The 25,762-nt window shown below is 36.4% G+C and overlaps 1 protein-coding gene and 1 non-coding gene across 2 annotated transcripts in view; one reads left to right on the top strand and one right to left on the bottom strand.

Moving 5' to 3' along the window:
- DCC (DCC netrin 1 receptor) overlaps positions 1-25,762 on the top strand; it is a 775,798-nt gene that overhangs the window by 549,614 nt on the left and 200,422 nt on the right. The window contains exons 13-14 of the mRNA XM_064578790.1: positions 4,778-4,919; positions 16,171-16,281. Of these exons, the coding sequence (XP_064434860.1) occupies positions 4,778-4,919; positions 16,171-16,281 (253 nt within the window). The remainder of the gene's footprint in view (positions 1-4,777; positions 4,920-16,170; positions 16,282-25,762) is intronic.
- Positions 6,938-7,044, bottom strand: LOC123853303 (U6 spliceosomal RNA). Its single transcript, XR_006793087.1, has one exon. It is a non-coding gene; the product is annotated as a U6 spliceosomal RNA (small nuclear RNA).

Genomic DNA, 25,762 nt, shown 5'->3' with positions numbered 1-25,762 from the left:
TTGGTGAGAATTTTTGCATCCATGTTCATCAAGGATATTGGTCTGTAATTCTCCTTTTTGATGGGGTCTTTGTCTGGTTTGGGATCAAGGTAATGGTGGCCTCATAAAACGAGTTTGGAAGTTTTCCTTCCATTTCTTTTTTTGGAACAGTTTCAGAAGAATAGGTATTAATTCTTGAAATGTTTGGTAGAATTCCCCTGGGAAGCCATCTGGCTCTGGGCTCTTGTTTGTTGGGAGATTTTTGATGACTGCTTCAATTTCCTTAGTGGTTATAGGTCTGTTCAGGTTTTCTATTTCTTCCGGGTTCAGTTTTGGTAGTTGATACATCTCTAGGAATGCATCCATTTCTTCCAGGTTATCTAATTTGCCTACATAGAGTTGCTCATAATATGTTCTTATAATTGTTTGTACTTTGGTATTGGTTGTGATCTCTCCTCTTTCATTCGTGATTTTATTTCTTTGGGTCCTTTCTCTTTTCTTTTTGATAAGTCTGTCCAGGGGTTTATCAATCTTGTTAATTCTTTCAAAGAACAAGCTCCTAGTTTTGTTGATCTGTTCTACTGTTCTTTTGGTTTCTATTTCATTGATTTCTGCTCTGATCTTTATTATTTCTCTTCTCCTGCTGGGTTTAGGCTTTATTTGCTGTTCTTTCTCCAGCTCCTTTAGGTGTAGGGTTAGGTTGTGTATTTGAGAACTTTCTTGTTTCTTGAGAAAGGCTTGTATTGCTATATACTCCTCTTAGGACCGCCTTTGCCGCATCCTAAAGATTTTGAACAGTTGTGTTTTCATTTTCATTTCTTTCCATGAATTTTTTAAATTTTTCTTTAATTTCCTGGTAGACCCATTCATTCTTTAGTAGGATGCTCTTTAGCCTCCATGTATTTGAGTTCTTTCCAACTTTCCTCTTGTGATTGAGTGCTAGTTTCAAAACATTGTGGTCTGAACATATGTAGGGAATGATCCCAGTCTTTTGGTACCAGGTGAGACCTGATTTGTGACCTAGGATGTGATCTATTCTGGAGAATGTTTCATGGGCACTAGAGAAGAATGTGTATTCTGTTGCTTTGGGATAGAATGTTCTGAATATATCTGTGAAGTCCTTTTGATCCAGTGTGTCATTTAAAGCCTTTATTTACTTGTTGATGTTTTGCTTAGATGATCTGTCCATTTCAGTTGTGGGGGTGATAAAGTCCCCTACTATTATTGTATTGTTGTCAATGTATTTCTTTGCTTTTGTTATTAATTGCCTTATATAACTGGCTGCTCCCATGTTAGGGGTATAGATATTTACAACTGTTAGATCTTCTTGTTGGATAGACCCTTTAAGTAGGATATAGTGTCTTTCCTCATCTCTTAATATAGTCTTTGGTTTAAAATCTAATTTGTCTGATATAAGGATTGCCACCCCAGTTTTCTTTTGGTGTCCATTAGCATGGTAAATGGTTTTCCACCCCCTCACTTTCAATCTGGAGGTGTCTTTGGGTCTAAAATGAGTCTCTTGCAGACAGCATATCAATGAGTCTTGTTTTTTTTATCCAATCTGATACCCTGTGTGTTTTGATTGGGGCATTGAGCCCATTTACATTCAGGGTAACTATTGAAAGATAGGAATTTAGTGCCATTGTATTGCCTGTAAGGTGACTGTTACTGTATATTGTCTGTGTTCCTTTCTGGTCTATGTTGCTTTTAGGCTCTCTCTTTGCTTAGAGGACCCCTTTCAAGATTTCTTGTAGGGCTGGTTTTGTGTTTGCAATTCCTTTAGTTTTTGTTTGTGCTGGAAGCTTTTTATCTCTCCTTCAATTTTCAGTGACAGCCTAGCTGGATATAGTATTCTTGGCTGCATATTTTTCTCATTTAGTGCTCTGAATATATCATGCCAATCCTTTCTGGCCTGCCAGGTCTCTGTGGATAGGTCTCTTGCCAATCTAATGTTTCTACCATTGTAGGTTACAGATCTCTTCTCCCGAGCTGCTTTCAGGATTTTCTCTTTGTCTCTGAGACTCTTAAGTTTTACTATTAGATGTTGGGGTGTTGACCTATTTTTATTGATTCTGGGGTGGGTCCTCTGTGTCTCCTGGATTTTGATGTCTGTTTCCTTCCCCAAATTAGGGAAGTTCTCTGCTATAATTTGCTCCAATATACCTTCTGCCCCTCTCTCTCTTTCTTCTTCTTCTGGGATCCCAATTATTCTAATATTGTTTCTTCTTATGGTATCGCTTATCTCTCGAATTCTGCCCTCATGATCCAGTATTTGTTTATCTCTCTTTTTCTCAGCTTCTTTATTTTCCATCATTTGGTCTTCTATATAACTAATCCTCTCTTCTGTCTCATTTATCCTAGCAGTTAGAGCCTCCATATTTTATTGCACCTCATTAATAGCCTTTTTGATTTCGACTTGGTTAGATTTTAGTTCTTTCATTTCTCCAGAAAGGGTTTCTCTAATATCTTCCATGCTTTTTTCTAGCCCAGCTAGTATCTTTAAAATTGTCATTCTGAACTCCAGTTCTGACATCTTACTAATGTCTGTGTTCATTAGCTCCCTGGCAGTCGGTACTGCCTCTTGTTCTTTTTTTTTTTTTTTTTTGAAGTGATTTTTTCCATCTTGTCATTTTGTCCAGAGGATAGATGAATGAGAGAACAAAATGCTAACAGGGTAACATCGACCCCAGAAAAATATACACTAAACAAATCAGAAGAGACCTGAAACAGGGGGAAAAGAAAGGGAAAGAAAGAAAAAAGAAAAAAAAAAAAGAATATGGTCAAATATGATCATCCGGGTCATAGATCAGTGCCACACACTAGCTTTTGGGCATATTTTGGTCTGTTAGAAGAAAGTGCCTCTCAAAATTTTAAAGAAAAACTTATGTATGTACAAAAATAAGGGTAAATAGGATGAAGGGATGGAATATGACTGTAAAGATGAAAGTTATAATAGATTTTATAAAAGGAATTGATAAGAAGTTGGTTGAAAAAAGAAAAAAGAGGAATTAAAAAAAAGGGAGAGAATGTGATCAGGCAGGAGACTAGAACAAAGCCATACACTAGAGATTTAGGGTATATTTTGGTCTATTAGAAGAAACTGTATCCCAAAATTTTAAAGAGAGAACTTAAATATATACCAAAAATATGGTTAACTACTATGAAGGGATAGAATATGAGTCTAAAAATGAAAAACAAAATGGATTTTTAAAAAAAGGGATTGATAAGATGTTGGTTGGAAAAGGGAAAGAGAAAAATTCAAAAAAAAAAGAAAATTAAAAAAATTAACTTTGAAAGACTAAAGAATCACAGGGGAAAAAAGCCATGAATTCTATGTGCTGTATTCCCCTAGTGATGACATTCTGCTGTTCTCATTGATCGGTAAACTTGGTCTTGGCCGGTTGTTCTTGCTGATCTTCTGGGGGAGGGGCCTGTTGCCATGGTTCCCAAATATCTTTGCCGGATGCGGAATTGCCCTGCCCTTGCCGGGTCTGGGCTAAGTAATCTGCTTGGGTTTGCTCTCAGGAGCTTTTGTTCCCTGCAAGCTTTCCGTTCAGCTTTGGAGGAGGAGAGTGAAAATGGTGGCCTCCCAGTCTCTGCCCTGGAGGAGCCAAGAACTTGGGGCCCCGCTCCTCAGTGAGCCCCCAGAGAAAAGCAGTCAATCACTCCTGTCTCCCTGGTCTCCGGCCGCACTCTGTGCTCACTGGCCTGTGACCGAGCGTTTCTATCTCTGGCGCCCAACCCTGTGTGGAGTCTCCAAACCCAGCAGATCCCTGCAGTGTGCTCCCACACCGCTCCTCCCAGGGGAGGAAGGGGAGTCTCCCTGGATCTGCCACTTGTTGGGTCCCTGCTGGAGGAGCAGTGGCCCGACTGTGCCGTGGATCACGGTTTATGGCAACCCCGAACTGAGAGCCCACTCCTCGGCTCTGTCTCTGCAGCCGGTTTCCCTGCTGTGATACCTGGGAGCTCTGCCGCTCTCAGGCACCCCGGGTCTTTCTGTGACCCTGAAGGTCCTGAGACCACACTGTCCCACGAGGGTTCCACCCCCCGCTTAGCCACCAGAGTGACGTCCCTCAGCGGAGCCGACTTCTAAAAGTTCCGATTTTGTGTTCTGCGGCTCTATCACTTGCCAGAAGCGGCCATCGGAGGCCCCCTCCCCCGCCATCTATCCTCCCGAATATCGCCTTGGATTCACTTCTCCACACATCCTACCTTCCAGAAAGTGGTTGCTTTTCTGTTCAGAGAGTTGCTGCTATTCTTTTCTTTGGTCTCCTGTTGAGTTTGTAGGTGTTCAGAATGGTTTGATCCCTATCTAGCTGAGTTCCTGGGACCAGATGAAATTTAGGTCTCCTACTCCTCCGTCATCTTGCTCCTCTGCTTCATTAATATCTCTTAAAGGGTAATTTAGGTTTCATCTTTCTGCTTTGGCTCAGCCACCACACTTCCCTCAGTTTGCACCTCTTAAATATTTGTTAAAATCACTCATCCATTAGACTCCTATTCTCTATTTCCTTATAGGTTTATACCCTTTAGAATATTTTACCATCATTTTAGTGGCATTTACAAAGGAGAGGGGATAATGCATGTAATCAATCAAATGAATTGTGCATTTTTGTCAAAATCATACAAAGAGGAATACTGTCAGGTAGTAAGAATGGGTTTAATCTGGTTCTATGGGGTAATCCCTAGCACTTCCTGCCTCTCTGCTTTATTCGCACTTAGTTTTGGGTCATTTTTTTACCCCATCCTGTTGTCCTTATTTTCTCCAGTGTTTTAATTTACATCGATTATTTTGCAGAGTATCAAAGTAAGCTGGCTGCCTCCTCCGTCAGGCACACAAAATGGATTTATTACCGGTTATAAAATTCGACACAGAAAGACGACCCGCAGGGGTGAGATGGAAACATTGGAGCCCAACAACCTCTGGTACCTCTTCACAGGTCAGTGTTCACACGGTGTAGTGTTGCAAGGTTTTGATGAATTAAATGCTTTAGGAATAAAATATACTCTCACTTCAAGGGAACACCTTTTTTTTGTTTGTTTCCTGACAGGTGACGTTTATTGGTCTGAACAAAAATAACCTTTACATTTTTAACTCGATATTCTCTATAATGCTTTCAGTACATATTTTGCTTCTGGATCATCATCTTAATAAATGGATCAGATTTTTTTTTATCCATATTAGCTTCTCAGCATTGCTGATTCAACAACAGCTCCTCTTGTCAAATAACTTTTAACATTTTAACTAATAACCTTAAAAAGCCATCTAATCAAATAGTTCCAAGTTTAAGTCACTTCAATCCCTCCTTCCCCTAATCTCCAGCGGTGAGGATGGGGTTGGAAAATGTGGAGAATGGTAGTTTGGGAAATAAGCAGATTATTCTACTTTCCATAAATATAAAAGTAAATTCACTTTTGTAGCAATATTGGTGGAACTCATAGTAAGTCATGCTTCTTTATGAACGCTGGACCCAGTTTCTGTGCAGTATTTAGAAAATATGTGTTTTATTTTATAAAATGAATAATCATGTGTTTATTTTAACTATTGGAACCCTTAATTCATGTCAGGCCAGGTTCCTAGAAAACAGAGTCTGAGGTATGCTTTCAAGGTAATGCCTCTTGGGGGGTGCAAGCCTAGGAAAGCACCAGTGAGGGAACAAAGAAAGTGACCAGGGGAGAAGAGAAATCAATGATGGTGGCATATCATTGAGCTGGACACAAGTTTAGAGAAAGCACAGAGTTTGCTCAGCCTCCCCAGGGTGTCTCCTGAGAGGCCACCTGAAGTACTATGTATCACAATCAGTGGCTGGATAGGAAGCCTGTCATTGGTCAAAGTCCACCAGTAGGCTGTTATCTATTCTGTATCTCCAAACAGCACCTGAGAAGTCAGAGCACACAGTGAGTATGCAAACACGGAATTCTCTCCTTGTCTGTAAATACTTTATATGGTGGTTGCTTAGTCTAAGGTAGCAACAGCACTCAAGAGGGCTTTATAGCTCTAACAAGAGCATGAACTATTGCCAGGAACTTGGAAAGCAAATCATATAGCAGTGGCTCATGATAAGAACTGGTGGGTGAAGTTGAGAAATCTGGAATGGAACATAAACTGGGTCCAGGAAAATATACAAACTCAAACTCATAACTTACAGCTAGTAAGAAAATTATCACTGTGAATGAGAAGAGAAGAAAGTAACTCCTTATTTACTCCTTTGTCTATACCACATACTCAGTAAATTTCCATTTGAAATCATAGCATGTACACACACACACAACACACATTTTAAGCTACTTGTTTAGCCCACACTCTGAGACTTGGTCAAAACCTGTTTTTTTTCCCCTCATGTTTTTTTTTTTTTTTTTCTTTTATGCCAATACAATTTTAGCATAATGGTGAGAATGCTTCCAAGGTAGGTTGTCAAAAATCACATTACTTGTTTTATACCTGGATAAAATCTCTTAGGCAGATATTATTGCCTATCAGCAGAAGTTATGGCACTCTACCACATCATTTAAAAAGCTTAAGAAAAGCCAAGATCCTATGTCTTTTTTCCTGATGAAATTATGGGAAGAAGGTAACGATAACTGGATTCGAGGTGAGGCATATGGGCTCAATGGGATACTTAGTACAACATGTAGTTTCTTTTGAAAGAAAGCACCAAGATTGAAAAAAATCTTGCTGAAAAGTTTTTAGTATAATTCCTAAGATATCATATTAGACTAGAAGAAGAGCCTCTAAGGATAATTATATCCAAGACTTTTCCCCCCACTTTTATGTCACTGTGTAAGTTTAAGGTATACAACGTAATGGTTTGAATTTTGTTTATTGTGAAATGACTGCCCCTGTCAGTTTAGTTAGCAGCCATTATATCAGATAGATACAATAAAAAGAAAAAGAAAAAAATTTCCTTGTTTTGGGAACTCTTAGGATCTACTTTCTTAAAATTTTGATCTATATCATACAAATGTGGAATGCTTCATGAATTTGCAAGTCATCCTCATATAGGAGCTGTGCTAATCTTCTCTGTATCACTCCAGTTTTAGTATATGTGCTCCTGGAGCAAGCACCATGCCTTATTTTTTAGTAGATATTGGCATTTGAAGCCCTGAAACCTTTTTTTAAAATTTATTTTCCTTCTCAAATGAAAAAGGTTAAAAACATAAAATAAAATTTTTATACAATAATTAATTAAAGGATGAGTGTTCCAATTGAAAAAACTAAGGATAGGATACTCAATTTATAGAACTATAAATAGCCAATATGCATGATAAAATGTTCAAACTCATTAGTAGAGAAATGCAAATTGAAAGAAAAATGAGTTAGCATTTTCTTTTGATTAAAGTAATAAAGATATAAATGAATGATAATACCCTGTTCTGGAAAGCATACAAGAGAAATAATGAATACTCATATACTGCTGTGGGCCAGAAGATTCTAGAATCTCTCTGGAAAGCAATATGGAGATATGTGTTATAAACAGGTATAAATACATGTGTGTGAGAGAGAGAGTGAGAGAAAGAGAGAGAGAACTTCATAGATGTATGATCTAAGTTTTCTACTAGGAATTCCAATTCTTCAGCCATATTTTCTGCAAAGTTTTTAACAATAAACATGTTCACTGCACTGTTACTTTAAGCAAATTATAAGAAAAAAAGACCTCAAGTATCCAAATATAGGCAGTTACCTAAAAAATTTTGTCAAAATTCATATCATGGAATACTGTATATCTATTGAAATGATACAATGTAAAAATACTAAATTACATATTAAATATTTTTAAAATATTGTTACATGAATAACTAAACTTCAAATCAACATTAATGTGTGAGTCCATATTTATAAATAAAAAATATGAATTTGTAGAAAAATATTTAGAGTAATATATGCATACCAAAATATTGATACTGATTGTTACTTACATTTGTAACAACAGTAAAATATGTATTTTAAAATTGTATATATAAAGTGAAAAACAAAAATTCAAGCCTCTAATGTCATATTATGACTTCTGGTTATCAAAATTGCAAATTCCTCCCAGTAAAGCCAATTCTATGCCCACTGAACAGCTAAATGGTGAACAGTCCAGAAAATAAAGAATAGTAGCCACACGGCCAAAAAAACTGCTGATATGACTGTTTAGTATTTATGATATATATGGCAAATGGAATTTAATACATTCAACTCAGTATTATCAAACAAAGATTATCAAAATTTACCTAAATATACAAACATTTAGGACCTTTACTCTACAGAAAGTGAAATCACTTAAAAAAAAAAAAAAAAAGCCAAAAGTCTGAAATAAAAGTGTCAGCAGGGATGGTTCCTTCTGGAGGTTCTGAGAGAAAACTCATCCATGTTTCTCTCCTAACCTCTGGTGGTTGCTGGCAATCCTTGTCATTACTTGGCTTACAGATATGCCTCTCCTATCTCTGCATAAGGATACCAGTCATTGGCTAGACCCCACTCTAAATCTAGGATGGTTTCATCTCAAGATCCTTAACTAATTATATTTATAAAAATGCTACTTCCAAGTAAGGTCACATTCTGAAGTTCCAGGTATACACGAGTTTTGAGGTAGACACTATTCAACTCTCTAAAGACTCCTTTATTTTTCCTCTGAAGGACAATCATTTTTAATTATAGTCTCTAATAAACTTTATTCAAAAATAAGTAATTCAGTCCTATATTTTATTTTTATTTTTTTTATTTTTTTTTAAAGATTTTATTTATTTATTTGACAGAGAGAGACACAGCGAGAGAGGGAACACAAGCAGGGGGAGTGGGAGAGGGAGAAGCAGGCTCCCCGCAGAGCAGGGAGCCCGATGCGGGACTCGATCCCAGGACCCCGGGATCATGACCTGAGCCGAAGGCAGTCGCTTAACCAACTGAGCCACCCAGGCGCCCTCAGTCCTATATTTTAATTCATCTAAAATATATGGGACAATTAGAGCTTTTAATTAGCATGAGATATAACCCATTACCACTCTAGTTTAATACCATTCTGGCCAAAAGCAAAGAAATAGGATGAATTACTTAGCTTGTTATTGGAATAACTCACAAATGCCCACTCCCATCTTTCATAGATTCGTACGAATCTGGACTCCAAATTTGAATCCTTTATTTGTAACTGTTCCTTCTTCATTTCAATAATTATAAAGTGAGTTTGGGAAAACAAACAATCTGGGCAGTTACGTTTATAAGTTTTTACATGATATTTATTATAAAAGTCACACAGACTCCATTTTTAATTTGAAAATGAAGAAATAGATGTCTTCAGAGAATAGTCTCATATCCTTAAAACATTAAAAACATGTTTTGCTGAGCCTCTGCCTTGCTCTCCCCTGATGTGTGACCCAACTTCGGTAATGCCTGTTGCATTTCTAGATGTTGTGGGAATATCTTCAAGTGCTACAAAGCATCAAGGAACCAGAAAGTACTACACACTGGTAGATTGGCTGTGGTTTTGACTTGTCCCCAAGACATATTTAGTAATTTATGCAATTCCTAGTTTGCAGAAGTAATTGATTTTCTGTATGAATCTGTAGTACTTTAGAATGTACAGAATTTGACCCCATGTTTCCAATACCTTTAAGATATGTGGATATATTGATTTGTCTGTTAGAACATTGGAAATGCCAGAGTGCTTTATTTAGATGATATAAATATTCAGGTGTAGAGACTAAAACATTTTTTTTTACAATCTTTCTGTTAGACAGGTGTTTTTTGTTGTGTGTGTTTTTTACTAGGATAATGAGGCATCTGCAATAACAAAGTAATTCAGTTATAACAAGGACTTTAAGTCACTGCTATCAGTTTCATTGTGGAATCCCATGTCAACTAAATTTTAAAGTGTGTTTTTAATTTTTGAGTGCTCTTCAGAGAAGGTTATTTTGAATTGAATTTAAGAGTTTTCTTGTGTTTCATGGCCAATATAGAATAAACATAATGATAAACATGCATTGGTATTTTATGGACTGAAAAATGAAACAATAGCATAGAATTTTATAACAAGGTTGACATTAGGGGAATAAAGGGAAATTATATTTGAATAATGCACCATCTCTTACCATAAGTCCTATAAAATTAGAAATAGAACAGAATTACAGAGCTTGAAGGCATTTAGTATTGGGGATAGAAACAGGCAGAAGACAATCTGCTTTCAACAGTACATTTTTTTACAGCTAAGAAAAGCTTTGCTACTTACACCAAATTATACTTAGAAGCAGCTAGAAAACACACATGCACAAGCATGCACACACACATGCATAAGCATACACACACATATGCCCACCCCCACATACACACATACACACTGAGATTGACCTATAGTCCCTGACAAACAGAGTGGGAAACACACCATTCATCTCATGCACAGCCCTTGTTTTGCAGAAGAGGTAACTGAGATCTGAAGAACGACATTGCTAAGATCTACCAACTAGATTGTAGGCATTTCAACTCCTACTTATGTACTCCTTGTACTACACAATATTGTCATCTTTAGCTCTTTGTATTGTGAATGACTCTGGCTATCATATGAATCTGTAAAAGATCATTGGTATTAAAACTAATTTTAACATTTACAACAATAATAATAACAACATGAACTTTGACAACAGCTACTATGTTGAAAACAGTATGGAGTTTCTTTAAAAAATTAAAAATAGAACTGCCATATGATTCAGCTATTCTGCACCTGGGAACATATCCAAAAGAATTAAAATCAGGATCCAGAAGAGGCATCTGCACTCACATGTTCATTGTAGCACTATTCACAACAGCCAACATAGACAAATAATTCAAATGTCCACTGACAGACAAATGGATAAAGAAAATGTAATAAAAATAGATACACAATGGAATATTATTCAGTCTTAAAAAAATAAGGAAAGCCTGCCATTTGCAACAACATAAATGGACCTGGAAGACATTATGCTAAATAAGTCAGTCACAGAAGGACAAATACTGCATGATTCATTTTATATGATCTATCTAAAATAGTCAAACTTGGGGCGCCTGGGTGGCTCAGTTGGTTATGCAACTGCCTTCGGCTCAGGTCGTGATCCCAGGTGGGATCGAGCCCCATGTCGGGCTCCTTGCTCAGTGCGGAGCCTGCTTCTCCCTCTCCTTCTGCCTGCCACTCTGCCTGTTTATGCTCTCTCTCTCTGTCAAATGAATAAATAAAATCTTTAAAAAATAAAAATGAAAATAAATAAAATAGTCAAACTCATGAAAGAAGAGAATAGAATGGTGGTTGCCACAAGAGATGGGAAGGGTGAAATGGGGAGTTGTTCCATGGGTATAAAGTGACAGTTATATATCATGAATAAATCCTAGAGATCTGCTAAACAACAATACTGTATTGTGCACTTAAACAGTGTTAAGAAAGTAGATCCCATGCTAAGCGTTTCTACCATTACAAAAAAAAAAAAAGGACACGAGAAATCTTTTGGAAGTGGTGGATATGTTTATTACCTTGATTGTGGTGGTGGTCTCATGGATGTATGCATATGTCCGAACTCCTCAAAATGTATACATTAAATATGTCCAATTTTTGGTGTATTAAGTATACCTTGACAAAGCTGAAAAACCTCTACAGGAAAAAACACTTTATATATTTTTTTCAAATTTAGTCTTTGTAACAATTTTTTATGTATATATTCCCATTTTATTAATGAGAACACTTAAGCAAGGAAGGAGGATAAGTAAGCTTTTCAAGGTAATATACCTCATGAGCTGTGGAGTAAAACTAATTTTGCCTGAATTGAAAACCTATACTCCTAGCTCTTAAGTTGTGAGTAATGTGTTGCCAACCACAGACAATGAATGTGTGATTTTGTGTGTATAAAGGAACACACAAAGTGGAATAAATAAAGTGGAATAATGCACAATTGAAAAGGGTATCTGTTGGATAATAAAAATTGAATATTAGCTTTGCAGCTAAAGGAGCTGCATAACTCTAGAAGAAATTAATTCAAAGCTTTTCTACCTATTTCTTTAAAAAATTTAAAAAATTTTCTACTGGCCCAACACAGGAGACACATCCCAGAAAACAATTTTTAGAAATACACACACAAAAAAGCTTTTGATTCCAAACAGGTTTCCCTTTACCCCCCTTCCGTGAATGAATGAATGGATGGATAGATGGATAGATAGATGATAGATAGGTAGGTAGATAGATAGATAGATAGATAGATAGATAGATAGATAGATACTGTTTTGAAAGATCTTTATATATCAGCTATCAGGTTTAGGGCTCAAAAAATTGCTTGTTCATGGTGATTTGTTGTTACAACTTTTGAAGATACCTCCTCTTTCAAATGGCAACATTTTTTCTAAGTGAGAGAAAAACTTAACTCTACTCTGAATTTTAAGTTTTATTGAACTCTTAGGTTGATCCATTGTTAAAATTACAGAATCATGGATTCTTTCCTGCCTGCCTGTTCGTTTTTCAGTTCTGGATGTAACCATTTTAGACAAAAATTCCTTGCATATTTGCACAGGACTTTATGTTTGCTACTGACGTCCCTCTTAAGTCCCAGCCTTGGCCAAGTAGGTCTCCGAAGAGAATGTTCCTGGGGCCCCAACAGGAAACAGGACAGAACCAAGAGTCTTCACCCAAGAGCAGTCCAGGTTGTGATTAAAGCTCCACATAGTAACCTTGCTTAATTTCTCTGCACCTTATTATCCTTATCTCTAGACTGAGAGTAATAATGTATTGTGTGGCAAAATTGTAGAGTATGTGAAAATCAAGTCAGAAAATAATTTGCAAATCTTATCTTTATATCTATTAAATGCTTAATTATATAAATTATTTTAAAAGCAGTTTGTCATTTGATTCTCAAAAGAATATTATAAGATGGAAAAACAGTTATTATTACCTAATTACTTTATAGGGGAAATTGAGGTTAAAAGAGCTTTCAGTACATCTAAAACTTGCCCAGGCAAATACCCCTCACAACAAAGAAGCAGGAACATTTGCAACCTAGAATTCTGAAGGTGATATCCAGAATGTCTGGTTCTACTTATCACTGCATCCTACACTTCTCTAGACATAGAAGAGTGTCATAGGTTTAATTCCACAGGTACAGGTTTCAGAAGGCAGAACGTAGATTCAGAAGACTTGGGTAAAGATATTTTAAGAGAGAAATTTAGTTTTCTTTTACCCCTGCTGTATAAAACTAGGCTTTATCTGTAGACAATACTATAGTAAAGCAGATTCAGTGCAATCTAAGGAAGAACTTCTCTAACAAGGAAAAGAGTTGAGTAGGTGTCCTTCCTTGGTGAATTTCTCATTCCAAAGGTATTCCTGTTTTATTTACAAGATCACTTTGTTAGATATACATCTAAATAGCACTAGATAGGCCATCTGAATAAACATTAACATCTCTTCTGATATTAGGATTATGTGTATATATTTAATTTTTTATACCTAATCTAGAATTTATAGGTGTTTCTTGGGAGAGAGATTATACAGTTATATTCTAGAATAAAACGCAAAATAAAAAAATTTAAACTAAAATATAATAGTTAAGGAAATTTGGCAGGATTTTCAGAGTGACCTAGACAGTAATGTATACATCATGTTAAACCTTCACTACAGATGTCAGAGAGGATGTATCAACAGCTCCTCTTCCCTGGTTGGAAGGGATATTCTGACCAGTAGGTGAGGCTGATCAGGCAAGACTCCACTGGGGAAATACTTGATGGATGGTCTCTAAATTGCCTCATAATTTCACTCCAAACTGTTAATAGGTTTTTGTGTTATTCAAAACCAAATTAGGGATACTCGCAGATCCTCAACACAATGTATATAAATAAAAATCTGGCAAAATTAGGAGAAATCTTTCTCCTTTCTAGTGAGATATTTTTACTACTCATATCTACTTTCTACTGAGATGTTTTAATACATTCCTACTAAAAGTTGATAGATTCTGCCCACAAGAAGTTACTTGATTTAAAGTCAAGTGAACGGAACAGAATATAGGGCGTTCAAAAAAATTTCCATTTATATGTCAAATATTGCATGTGATAAGATGGTATGTCAGTCAGTGTTCAACCAGAGAAACAGAACCTGTGGTGATGTGTACTAAGACATTTTTTACAAGAAATTGGCTTAATTGATTGTGACAGCTGGCTAGGTGATTCCAAAATCTATAGGGCAGGCTATTAGGAAAAGCAGGCCGAAACTCGAGCTGAAGTTGCTGTCTGCAGGTGAAATTTCTTCGTCAGGGAAGTCTTACTTCTGCTCTTATGACCTTTCACCAGGTTGAATCGGCAGCCACCCCCCCCCCCCATTATCTAGGAAATATCCCTAACTTAAAATCAACTGAATATGGACTTTAGACACATCTATAAAATACCTTCACAGCATCACCTAGATTAGTGTTTGAAAAGTGGGGACTTTAGTCTAGCCAAGTTGACACATAAGACTGACCAACACAGATGGTATTCCCAGTCATTGTTGGAGATGGTATTAGCACAATTGTCCATCCATTTCAAAGAAAAATAAAGTTAAATTTTTACTTAATACAGAAGAATATTCTTGATGGTCTAAAACTATGTCAGATAAGACCACTATGAAAGTCATGAGTTAGAATGATTAGGTAAGCATTTCTTCCCAGAATTCTCTCCTTATTTTTAATTTTCTGGAAGAGTTCTATGATCCCTGTGCCTCAGTAATCAACTGTGGTGCCTAGGAAAGGGTGCAAAATGTCAACAAATTAAGATCAATGTCATGTGAACTAAGGGACAAATCAAAGTGATTACCAGCTTACCTGATGATGTTGGTTATTGTATTTTAACCTCATATTTTCATGTGTGTTGAGCAATGCTTTAGTGGATCTTTCACTAAAAGATCTTTCACTAAAAGATCCACTAAAGCATTCTTTTTGTGTGTGCCTTCCATGTGTCAGGCAGTGTAGTGGGATCTATGGATATACAAATAAAATACCAGCAATAACAAAAACAACAGCAGTGTTAACCATTCTCAGTCTATTTCTTCATGGAGCTTTAGTCTATCTTACAAAATTAGAAGCCTCTTGAGAAGATAGCATTTTGTGTCATAGATACTTTTGTGTGGGTGGGTTTATCAAATTGTCTTCTCTAATAGTACAATTTATTGAAGGTAACTGCCCTGGACATTAACAAGTCCATTCTAACCATCACTTAAAACATTATCTCCAATTAATAATAAGTTAAAATTCCCCTTAGGACCAAGATTTACTCATCAGCCTCTGCAAAAAAATCCACAAATATGTAACTTTGTACATGATAAGCATCATTTTTCTAATACTTCATTTTCTTTATGAATTTTTCTCGTTACCAAATATTTATGCCACTTTAGCTTTATTAAGATTGTTCAACTCCTTGAGGTTTAAGGACTTGTTGGGTTAAGCCAAGTCCTCAATGGCTCAAAAAAGTCACATAGTTTTTTAACAAGTGTCATTTGTTTTACCATAATCTGTCATGGTAATGAACTGCTTTGAGATTTAGTTAAAAGGAATGTTATTTAGGTAAAAATATATACATATCACGCTAGTGATACGTGGGCCATTTCTCATCAACCTGTGTTCGCTGTGCTCTCTAAACTAAGCCCTGATGTCATCACTGTGTACAATATTTTATGTCCAAGCTATCATGGAAATAGACTTTCTTCATGCTTCTAGTATGGAAGGTGATGCAAAACAAAGTATGCTTTGCGATGGTTTTGAAACACAAAAAGCCTACTATTTTCTGCTTAAGTGCAGTGACTTTGGATTCTTTTTCTTGGCCCAAAGAAAACATAATCACTGACCTTGAATAAATGACGGAGACATAAATTTTTAGAATGACTGCTCTTGATTTATAGGTGGGCCTCTTGATTCACAGGCAGACTGTGAGAAAAAATGAACCTTGCTATTTTTGATTATTTCTTCATCGTTCATATTTTATATTCTGCATCTGCCCAGAAGCTGTTTTCAGGGATACAATTTTATAAACTAGAAAGAAATAAATGAGACTATATGAAAAATAATTTGATCTTGCCATAATACTTCTGCCCTTTTGGCCAAAATAATAATAATTACCACAACATTCACAAACTATGTAAAGTGTTTATACTGTTGTTAAAATTTTACTAAAACTTTTGAAACCCAGCTAGAAATACTTGTTGGTCAGTAACTTTTTCCCCCGCTTTATGGAAAATTCTCTCATAGGACTGGAGAAAGGAAGTCAGTACAGTTTCCAAGTGTCAGCCATGACAGTTAATGGCACTGGACCACCTTCCAACTGGTACACAGCAGAGACTCCTGAGAATGATCTGGATGGTAAGACCTATCTCCAATCACTATCGCTCTGATTTCTATCTTCTTTGTTACTTCACCTTCAAAGACTCCCTTAATAGAAGTTGATGAATTCCAGTACTGGGGATATTTATTCCTCCTATATCCTTCCATGCAAAACAAAACAAAACAAAATACAAAATCCTCAGTAGATTCTTCAACAATGCCACATAAAATTATGCATTAATTACAGTCTTCATAAGTTACTTTTCCAAGATAATTTGAAATAATATTTTTAAAATTTATCTTATTGAATAACCAACCTTAAAATTTTCTTCACAGGAACTGCTACAATTTCTGAAAATAATCATGAAATATAATTACTTTACATAGCTTCTCTTGCTCTTTTATGTTGCTTCTGCCACAAAGCAATATATATTTTTTGCTTGCTTGTGATATAGTCATTAATATTTGACATTTCATCTTTTTTTTCCATGTAATGCACAATCTGCCTTATTTACTTAATTGATAGTTGTCTTGAGACATTTGTGGATGAGATACTGAGATTTGTATAAAAGTCACATATCAGTTATTTAAATATAAGCAAAACCTTCAAAATTAGCAGAGGAGAATAGCTTTTGTAATAGAAACATCATGACTAATAAGAAAATAAAATTCAAGAGAAATGGGCAATAGAAGTGACAGGAAAAAGTCTAAGTAATAAAGCAGAAATAAATAGAAGGTACTTGAAGAAGAAGTTTGTTGTGATCGGTAAACTTCAAGCAAAGTGATTAAAACTGGGACCAAGGAAAAGTGCCTAAAAGAATAAACACACATGTATTGAAGATGTGAGGCACCAGATGACTGTCTAAAGACAATGAAAGCCTCTTATTCCTTCCCTAGTAGACCTGAAGGCCTCCAAGTTACTGCAAGGTGAAAATGCTATGTCCCTTCCTTTTCCTCTCCTTTTTGCTCTCTCTCCTTCCCTCATTTTTATTCTTGTCCCAGTAGTTGCAGTGTCCCTTCTCTGGTTTGTCCTCCCTTCTTCTTTGAGCTCCTCCTTCTCATTTTTCTCCTTCTTGATCTTTTGCTTCCCTAAGTAATTCACCATTGCTCATGATTTTCATATAGTCGTAGATTCCATTTTACAAAATAATTAACGTGGCAGGGAAACAAGCAACAAATGCCATTTCCACAGTAATGGTAATTCCTACTGGCACATTAAAGAATATTTATAGGAAAGCTAGTAAGGCTTGGTCACTGTGCTTAACTCTGAGAGTATAATAGTAGATAAAAGGCATGACCCTCTCTTGTGGAGCTTAGAACATAGCAAAGAAATACAGACATTCCAGGTGAAGTCATAGGAAATTGCCATTTCCTAGTTCAAACCTGGTTGAATATTGGTCGTATCTGATCTATCAACATAGAATGAATAGATAGATTGATAGGCAAACAGACATGTAGAAGGTTTGCATTTAAACCAAGACTAGAAGGATGAACAGGAGTTTGCTATGCAAAAGCATACATTACAGACTGAGGGAGGAAATGTGGAGGGCAAGGTGAATGCAGGTCTGAAGTCAAGACAGACCATGACATTATTCAAGACCTGAAAAAAAGACCATCGAGACTGAAACACATAGATGACATGTGTTGCGGGTTGTAAGATAGCAGATTCTAAATCTGGCAAGACCAAATTAAGGATTTTGAACTTTGTTCTAAGAATGTCATTGAAGCAATAATGTGCTTTATCTAAGCAAGTCATTAAAGGATTTTTTTTTAAATAGCGACTTAATTATATTTGCATTTTGAAGAGATTACCCTGGTTGAAGCATAAACAATTGTATTAGATTAGACAATCATGGGCCATCTCAGGACAACCTTAGAGGTAATGTCAGATTTTATGTAAAAGTAACTTGGGGCTTAGAAGATGTTATTTAACTTGTCTTAGGCATTATAAATCGAAAAGTTGCAGAGCTACACAAAGTCACACTTCATAAAGCTTATATCCTTCACTAATAGATTAGGGAACATTCATGTATTTATTTATCCAACATATATTTCTTTTTGAAGGTCTATATATAATAGGCATTATTTTAGGTACCAGGGGTAAAGGAATAAACACGGTCCCTACTCTCAAGGAGTATAAATTTTATTGAGATAGAGATGGATAGTGATAAATGCTATGAAGAAAAATAAAGCATCATAGAGGGAATAGAAAGATTAGGGAGAACTGTTTCATGTAGGGTGTTGAGAAGATCTCTCTGATTGGGTAAAATATCAGCACAGACCTTAAGGCAGTGAGGGAGGCAGCCATGTGAATAGGTCAGGCACGAGCCCTCCAGGCAGAATAGCAAGAATAGACATCCTGAAGCTATAGCCCAATTGGTGGTGGAAGTATTAACAAGATCAGGGTGGCCTGGGTCTAAAGTCATGAGGATGTGTGCTGTCTTATTTAAAGAATAAAGACAGGATAAGCTACACAAATACCTTATTTTTCTATTTATTTAAGAAATAACTTTTAAAGTTCATACACTTGTCCTTTATCCTCTCACTTACCTTTACAAGGCGTATATTATTAGACTTACTTTTAAGGAAAATAAATTAAGCTAAGAAAATTTAACTAACTTAATCAAGTCACTAAGCTAGTAATTGTGGATCTGAAACTCAGGACCAAGTTTTGTGAGTCCAAGATTATCGGAGCAAAGCCTCCACGAATCCCTTAGAACTGACCCAGTGACAATAAAAGATAGTGATTCAAGTCAAAAGATTCTAAGAAATGAGGTCATATCATTTACCCAAACCTAAGGGACTATATCTCTTACTGGAAGGAGTGAAAATAAATGGAGCAGAGGTTCCAAAGGTTCTATAAAATATCCAGGATGAATGGGGTTCTCCACTTGACTTATGAGCTCTTTCTCCTCACTCCTAATGACTCACAGTCTATTGGAACCAAAATGTCAAATCACAGCCCCTGGGATGGCACAAACTTTCTATTTAACTGTGTGCTTTTCATATCCATGCAATCTTAATATAATCCAATCCATACATCTATTTTAATCAAGAATCTCTATGCTGTATTCATGAATAAAGTCTTAATAAATGTTGCTTAATTAGATTTGTTTGAAAGTTTCTATACTCTTGGCATAATAATGTCCCTCTTCTGCATGCATCCTTCTTGGTTACTTTTTTCTTTCTTGAGTATTGATGCAGTTATTATGAAATATAATTAAGAACCCATAGTGTGCCCAATCATGGGGAGTACAAACATGAAAGAGATAGTAGGAACAGTTCTCTTGAGAGATAAACAGAGAATGGCTGTCCTAATTGAAAAGACTTCATGAAAACAAACAGTACTTGAACTAAAAACTTCAGGAAAAAGAGGTTGACTAAGGTTACAAGGAAGGGTGCATGGGACAGCATAGTAAATATTCTTCAAAAAGAATGCCTTTGGGAAAATTATTTCTGCCACGATTAGTTTAAAATGTGCCCTCACTCATCCAAGTGTTACTCATTTGCCAGTTGATTATCTTAACACATTTCAACATATTTCAAATAATGCCTCTTTTTCTTTCACTTCTTTATTTGGATTTTAATTGTTGAGGCAGCTCTTGTCCTTGTCCATAATGTACACATTAGCAATCTAAAAAGGTAAATAAAAAATTAATAGAAGAAAACTAATGGAGTTGATGCTTTTTGTACATAATACTGTTATGGATTATGACTTGAAATTGTTCACTCTTTTTAAAAAAAAAAAAAGATTTACTTATTTGAGAGAAAGAGTGTGAGAGAGCATGAGTGGGAGGAGCAGACGGAGAGGAAGAGAGAGTCTCAAACAGACTCTGCCCTGAGCACAGAGCCTGACCTGGGGCTTGATCTCAGGAGCCTGAGATCACAACCTGAGCCAAAACCAAGAGTCGGAAATGACTGCTCCACCCACGTGCCCTGAAACTGTTCACTCTTAAAACGTGGAAACAGCCATTTTAGGGCATATAATTATATGAGTGTGGGAAAGATATGTTATACTAACTTTGTAAAACAAAGTGTTTTATTGGCTTTAAGAAATTAATAAGATCACACATATTTGGTCTTAAGGCCTTTTAAATTTATTGACCCATAACCTCTTTTCACTGAGATACTCCTCTAGACTGATTTCAATTTCTCTTCTTTCCTCCTGTTTTTCTTACTTTGAATGCACAATTCAAATATTAAAAAGTGTTACCCTTGATAGGAACCAATGTTTGAACAAATGGACAATCTCAGAAGTGGTTGTGAGTAGCTCCAGAGAACACACAGCCTGATAGCTTGTTCTATTTCCATATATAAATACATAAATGTGAATATATATATATATATATATATATATATATATATATATATATTTAAGTTAAGGGGGGTTTCTTTAAATAGTCATCTCATTTTAACTTACTCATGTTTAAATCATAAGATATAAGTGACTTCTCCCAAAGCTTTCATGGCTAATGTAAGAAAGTTTTGAGTCCTAAAGTCAGAAATTTCCATATAGAATTGCTTTGATTTGCCTGAAATTATAGCTAAGGGGGAAGCAGCCATTTTGAAAACCAACTCTAATGGGAGGCATTCTTTGCAGTAGCCAGAGAAACCTCTTTTGGGAGGGAACTGCAGTGTTTGCCCTCCCTAGGTGCATTGTGTTGCATAACTTTTCCCTCTTGCTTTTGAGTCTCCTGGTGAACTCCAAGGGAGTGATCTACTCATTAGAGTGGTAATGAGCCCTGCAAGTCACTAAGGAGATGCAGTGGGAAGTGCAGATAGTTAAAAGCAATCCCCTCTTTGTGACTTTTATAGTTCCTCTTGCATTCTTTGCTTGGCTTGAGCAGTGTGAAGATCAGCAGTACCTTCGAGAAATACCCCAATTCCTTATGGATTGCCCTTTTAATTAGGATGTTTTGTTAAAGTAATTACAGAGCCAAACCTCACTGTTTGTTCAGGGCTCCCTGAAAGCATGTTTGCTTGTTGTTACCAACAGCTGGAAAGTTTTAAAGTATTTATTTTGTGCCTCAAAATTTCAACTTAAAAAAAACAAGATCATTAGAATTCCCCCAAAGTTCTTATGTAAATGTCTTGCATAAGGATATGAGAGAATTTGTGATGAAGATCAGCAAGGTATCCTCCAGGAAGTTGAGCTTGGGGATCAGTTTGTGCTGCTTTTTTACCCCCTAATTTTGAAGTGAACAGGTAGAAATTGTGATACGTCATCAATAGTGATATAATTTAAAATAAACTTCTACCCTAAAATGGAGGAGCTCGGCCAGCAAAAATTAGCAATGCAGAGAGACTCCTGAAAATGCAACTCGGTGATGTAGCAAAAGCTGTGACCCTAGGAGCAGGCTCTAATTTCCTGTCCTCAGGAAAGAGATAATTAGTCTTATTAGCCTGATTGAGTAAGGGTAAAATGGAATAGCTGCAAATTTACTTCACTTGAAAGTCAACCACAAAGAAATTCCTGTGTTTTGGAACCTGCATGATACATGGTATTCACCAAGAACATGGCTGAGAAGGAACCCGTAAAAGCTTATTTTCTGAATAATAATAACATCCAAAATGATGATGATGTAGGTAAGATGTTGGGGTTCAGAGCCGACAGCTAAGAAAGAATTCTTGAAACGTCTTCCATGCAAAAAGGTGGTTTTATTAAAGCAGGGGGACAAGGACCCGTGGGCAGAAAGAGCTGCACTGGGGTCATGAGGAGTGGCCCATTATATACTTTCAAGTTTGGGAGGGGGTTAGGGATAGCATAAGTCTCTAAGGAATTTTGGAAGCAAGGTTTCCAGAACTTTGAGGGGACCAACTATTGTTAGGAAAAGATCATTTATTACTGTTTAGTAAAAACCCAGTCATGAGACCCTCAGATGTATATCAGTGGGTCATATGCTTGGGGATGATTGCCCACATATATCTTGGGGAGTAGATATAAAGGAAATTTCCAAAGGAATTTTTATATGTTAACATAGACTTACAGGATCCTGGGGGTTGGGCTGAGATGACTTTCGCCCTTAGCAAAGTATTAACATCGAGGCAGCTGAGTTCCTAGAGGAATGTCACTCTGCCTGTGTCAAGGACTTGTCAGAGGGCTGTAGGTAGTAAGGCAATTTAATTTTTCTTTTGCCTTTTTTTCCCACATCAATGAGACCACCCTGAAAGAAAGAATACTACCTATTAAAATTGTCCTCCTCATTCAAAAACTAGAGTATGAAAAGTGGAAAATCTCTGGGCAGAAGAATGAGAAATGAGAAAAACAAGTTTTTGGCTAATTGGAAGAAATTGAAGAAGAGAAGAAGAAAGCTAGAAGGAGAGGAAAATGGAAGGAAAGATGGAAGAAAGGCTGGTGAACCATATGTGTGAGTTATGGTAGGCTGAAGCATAGCTTCCCTCCCCAAAATGTCCATGTCCTAATCCCTGGAATCTGTGAGTCTGTTACTTTACATGGCAAAGGAGAATAGGGGATTATCCAGGTGGGCCCAGTGTACTCACTGGGGCCATTCTAACAGGGGGGCAGGAAGAGTGACAGAGGTGTGTGTGACAACAGAAGCAGAAGTTGGAGTGATGTGAGGCCAGGAGCCAAGGAAGGTGGGCAATCTCTAGAAGTTGGAAAAGGCAAGAAACCGCATCTTTCCTAGAATCTCAAGAAGGAACATGCACCTGCTGACATGTGTATTATTAGCTCTCTGAGAATGATATTGGAGTTCTAACTTCCAGAAATGTGATGTAAAAAATTTGTGTTGTTGTAAGCCTCTAAACTTGTGCTAATTTAAACCACTAAGGATAGCAGGAGTCGGAAACTAGTACAGTTTCCAGGAAAAAAAAAAAACAAAAACGTTTTGGTGTCATTTGAGTAATTGACCAAGTACAGCGGACCCTTGAACAATGCCAGGGTTAGAAGCACTGTCCCCCACACAGGTGAAAATTCACACGTAACTTTTGGTTCTCCAAAACTTACCTACCAACAGCCTACTTCTGACTGTAAGACTTACCAATAACATAAACAGTGAACACATATTTTGTACTTTTTTATATTATGTACTGTATTCTTACAATAAAGTAAGCTAGAGGAAAGAAAATGTTTTTGAGAAAATCATAAGGAAGAGAAAATACATTGACAGTACTGTATTTATTGGGAAAAAAATCTGTGTATAAGTGGACCTGTGCAGTACAAACCCACATTGTTCAAGGGCCAACAGTATGCTTGTATCAAAATAGAAGTTTGCATAAAATAATATAAACCAATCAGTTTGTGTTTTATTTTAGTTTCATATTAGCCAAAGGTTTTGAGGCCAAAAGGTATGAAAACAATAAGTACTAAGCTTGAAATAGAAAAGTGGGTCAAGGAAAGGGAAAAATAATGTTATATAGAAATGAGAGGCTCAAAAATCTGGAATTTCACAAAGTCTGAACATTTAATAAAAGCTTCATTTTATCAGGAATCAGAGATATGTTCTACAATGATAGTCTTACCTAATAGATACCTAAAGAAATAAGCTAAGGCCCAAAATTGTTGATGATTTGATGGGAGACAAACACCATGGCAAATTGCATATCCACCCAAGAATTGCTTTTCAAAAAATATTTTTAAAATATGTATTTTTCTAAATTATTGGAAAAATAGAAATAAATATCATGTTATAAGCAAAGTTTAGAAAATAAAGTTATTAGAAAGGAAAAATGGAAAACACTTTTAGATGAGAGAAATTCTAAAATTGAATGAAACTGAATTAACCTCCCTTCGTAAAAGGGAGAGGCTTTCAGATCCTGTTAAAAACAAAATGAAACTATGTATTTTCAAAACAAAGGAAAAAATATTGGAGAAATGAAAGTTGGTCAGAGAATTAACAGGATAAAAACTGATAGGATTCCAGGGTGATGATAACAATACATAAATATACACATGCATACATATGCACATGCATACATACACACATACACAGAAATACACGCCTATATGTACATACACAAGACATATATACATACATGCATACAGACATGATACAGGCATACAGTATATACACACATATGTGTACACTTGCACACATACACACAAAGACATACATACGTGCACACATGTATACACACAGGCCCAGGCATACACATGTACACACATGTATATATGCACAAGACATATACATACATGCACACACATACATATACATCAACATACACATACATGTATAGGCAGTGCATACACAAATACATATACACACAAACATGCATGAAATGGATGAATAATTTTATATTGATAAAGATACAAGTCATGAAACTTTAAATCTCAAACATGTAACACTTAAAGTATGTAAACAATATGTTTTCCAAAAAATTCAAAAGATCAAACCAGATCTGAGAAAGACTCTTTTTAAATGCGGCATCACAATTCCGGACTTCCAGCTCTATTACAAAGCTGTCATCATCAAGACAGTATGGTACTGGCACAAAAACAGACACATAGATCAATGGAACAGAATAGAGAGCCCAGAAATGGACCCTCAACTCTATGGTCAACTAATCTTTGACAAAGCAGGAGAGAATGTCCAATGGAAAAAAGACAGTCTCTTCAACAAATGGTGTTGGGAAAATTGGATAGCCACATGCAGAAGAATGAAACCGGACCATTTCCTTACACCACACACAAAAATAGACTCCAAATGGTTGAAAGACCTCAATGTGAGATAGGAGCCCATCAAAATCCTAAAGGAGAAAACAGGCAGCAACCTCTTCGACATCAGCCGAAGCAACTTCTTCCTAGAAACATCGCCAAAGGCAAGGGAAGCAAGGGCAAAAATGAACTATTGGGACCTCATCAAGATAAAAAGCTTTTGCACAGCAAAGGAAATAGTCAACAAAACCAAAAGACAACTGACAGAATGGGAGAAGATATTTGCAAATGACATATCAGATAAAGGGCTAGTATCCAAAATCTATAAAGAACTCATCAAACTCAACACCCAAAGAACAAAGAATCGGATCAAGAAATGGGCAGAAGACATGAACAGACATTTTTCCAAAGAAGACATCCAAAGGGCCAACAGACACATGAAAAAGTGCTCAATATCACTCAGCATCAGGGAAATCCAAATCAAAACCTCAATGAGATACCACCTCACACCAGTCAGAATGGCTAAAATTAACAAGTCAGGAAACGACAGATGTTGGCGGGGATGTGGAGAAAGGGGAACCCTCCTACACTGTTGGTGGGAATGCAAGCTGGTGCAGCCACTCTGGAAAACAGTATGGAGGTTCCTCAAAAAGTTGAAAATAGAGCTACCATATGATCCAGCAATTGCACTACTGGGTATTTACCCCAAAGATACAAAAGTAGGGATCTGAAAGGGTATGTGCACCCCGATGTTTATAGCAGCAATGTCCACAATAGCCAAACTGTGGAAAGAGCCAAGATGTCCATCAACAGATGAATGGATAAAGAAGAAGTGGTATATATATACAATGGAATATTATGCAGCCATCAAAAGGAATGAGATCTTGCTATTTGCAACGACGTGGG

This window comes from Mirounga angustirostris, unplaced genomic scaffold (genome assembly GCF_029215605.1).
Source record: "Mirounga angustirostris isolate CCGP_5_RB_7025 unplaced genomic scaffold, mMirAng1.0.hap1 SCAF_14, whole genome shotgun sequence".
NCBI classification, from domain to species: Eukaryota; Metazoa; Chordata; class Mammalia; order Carnivora; family Phocidae; genus Mirounga; species Mirounga angustirostris.
This window is presented reverse-complemented; position numbering and strand designations above follow the sequence as displayed.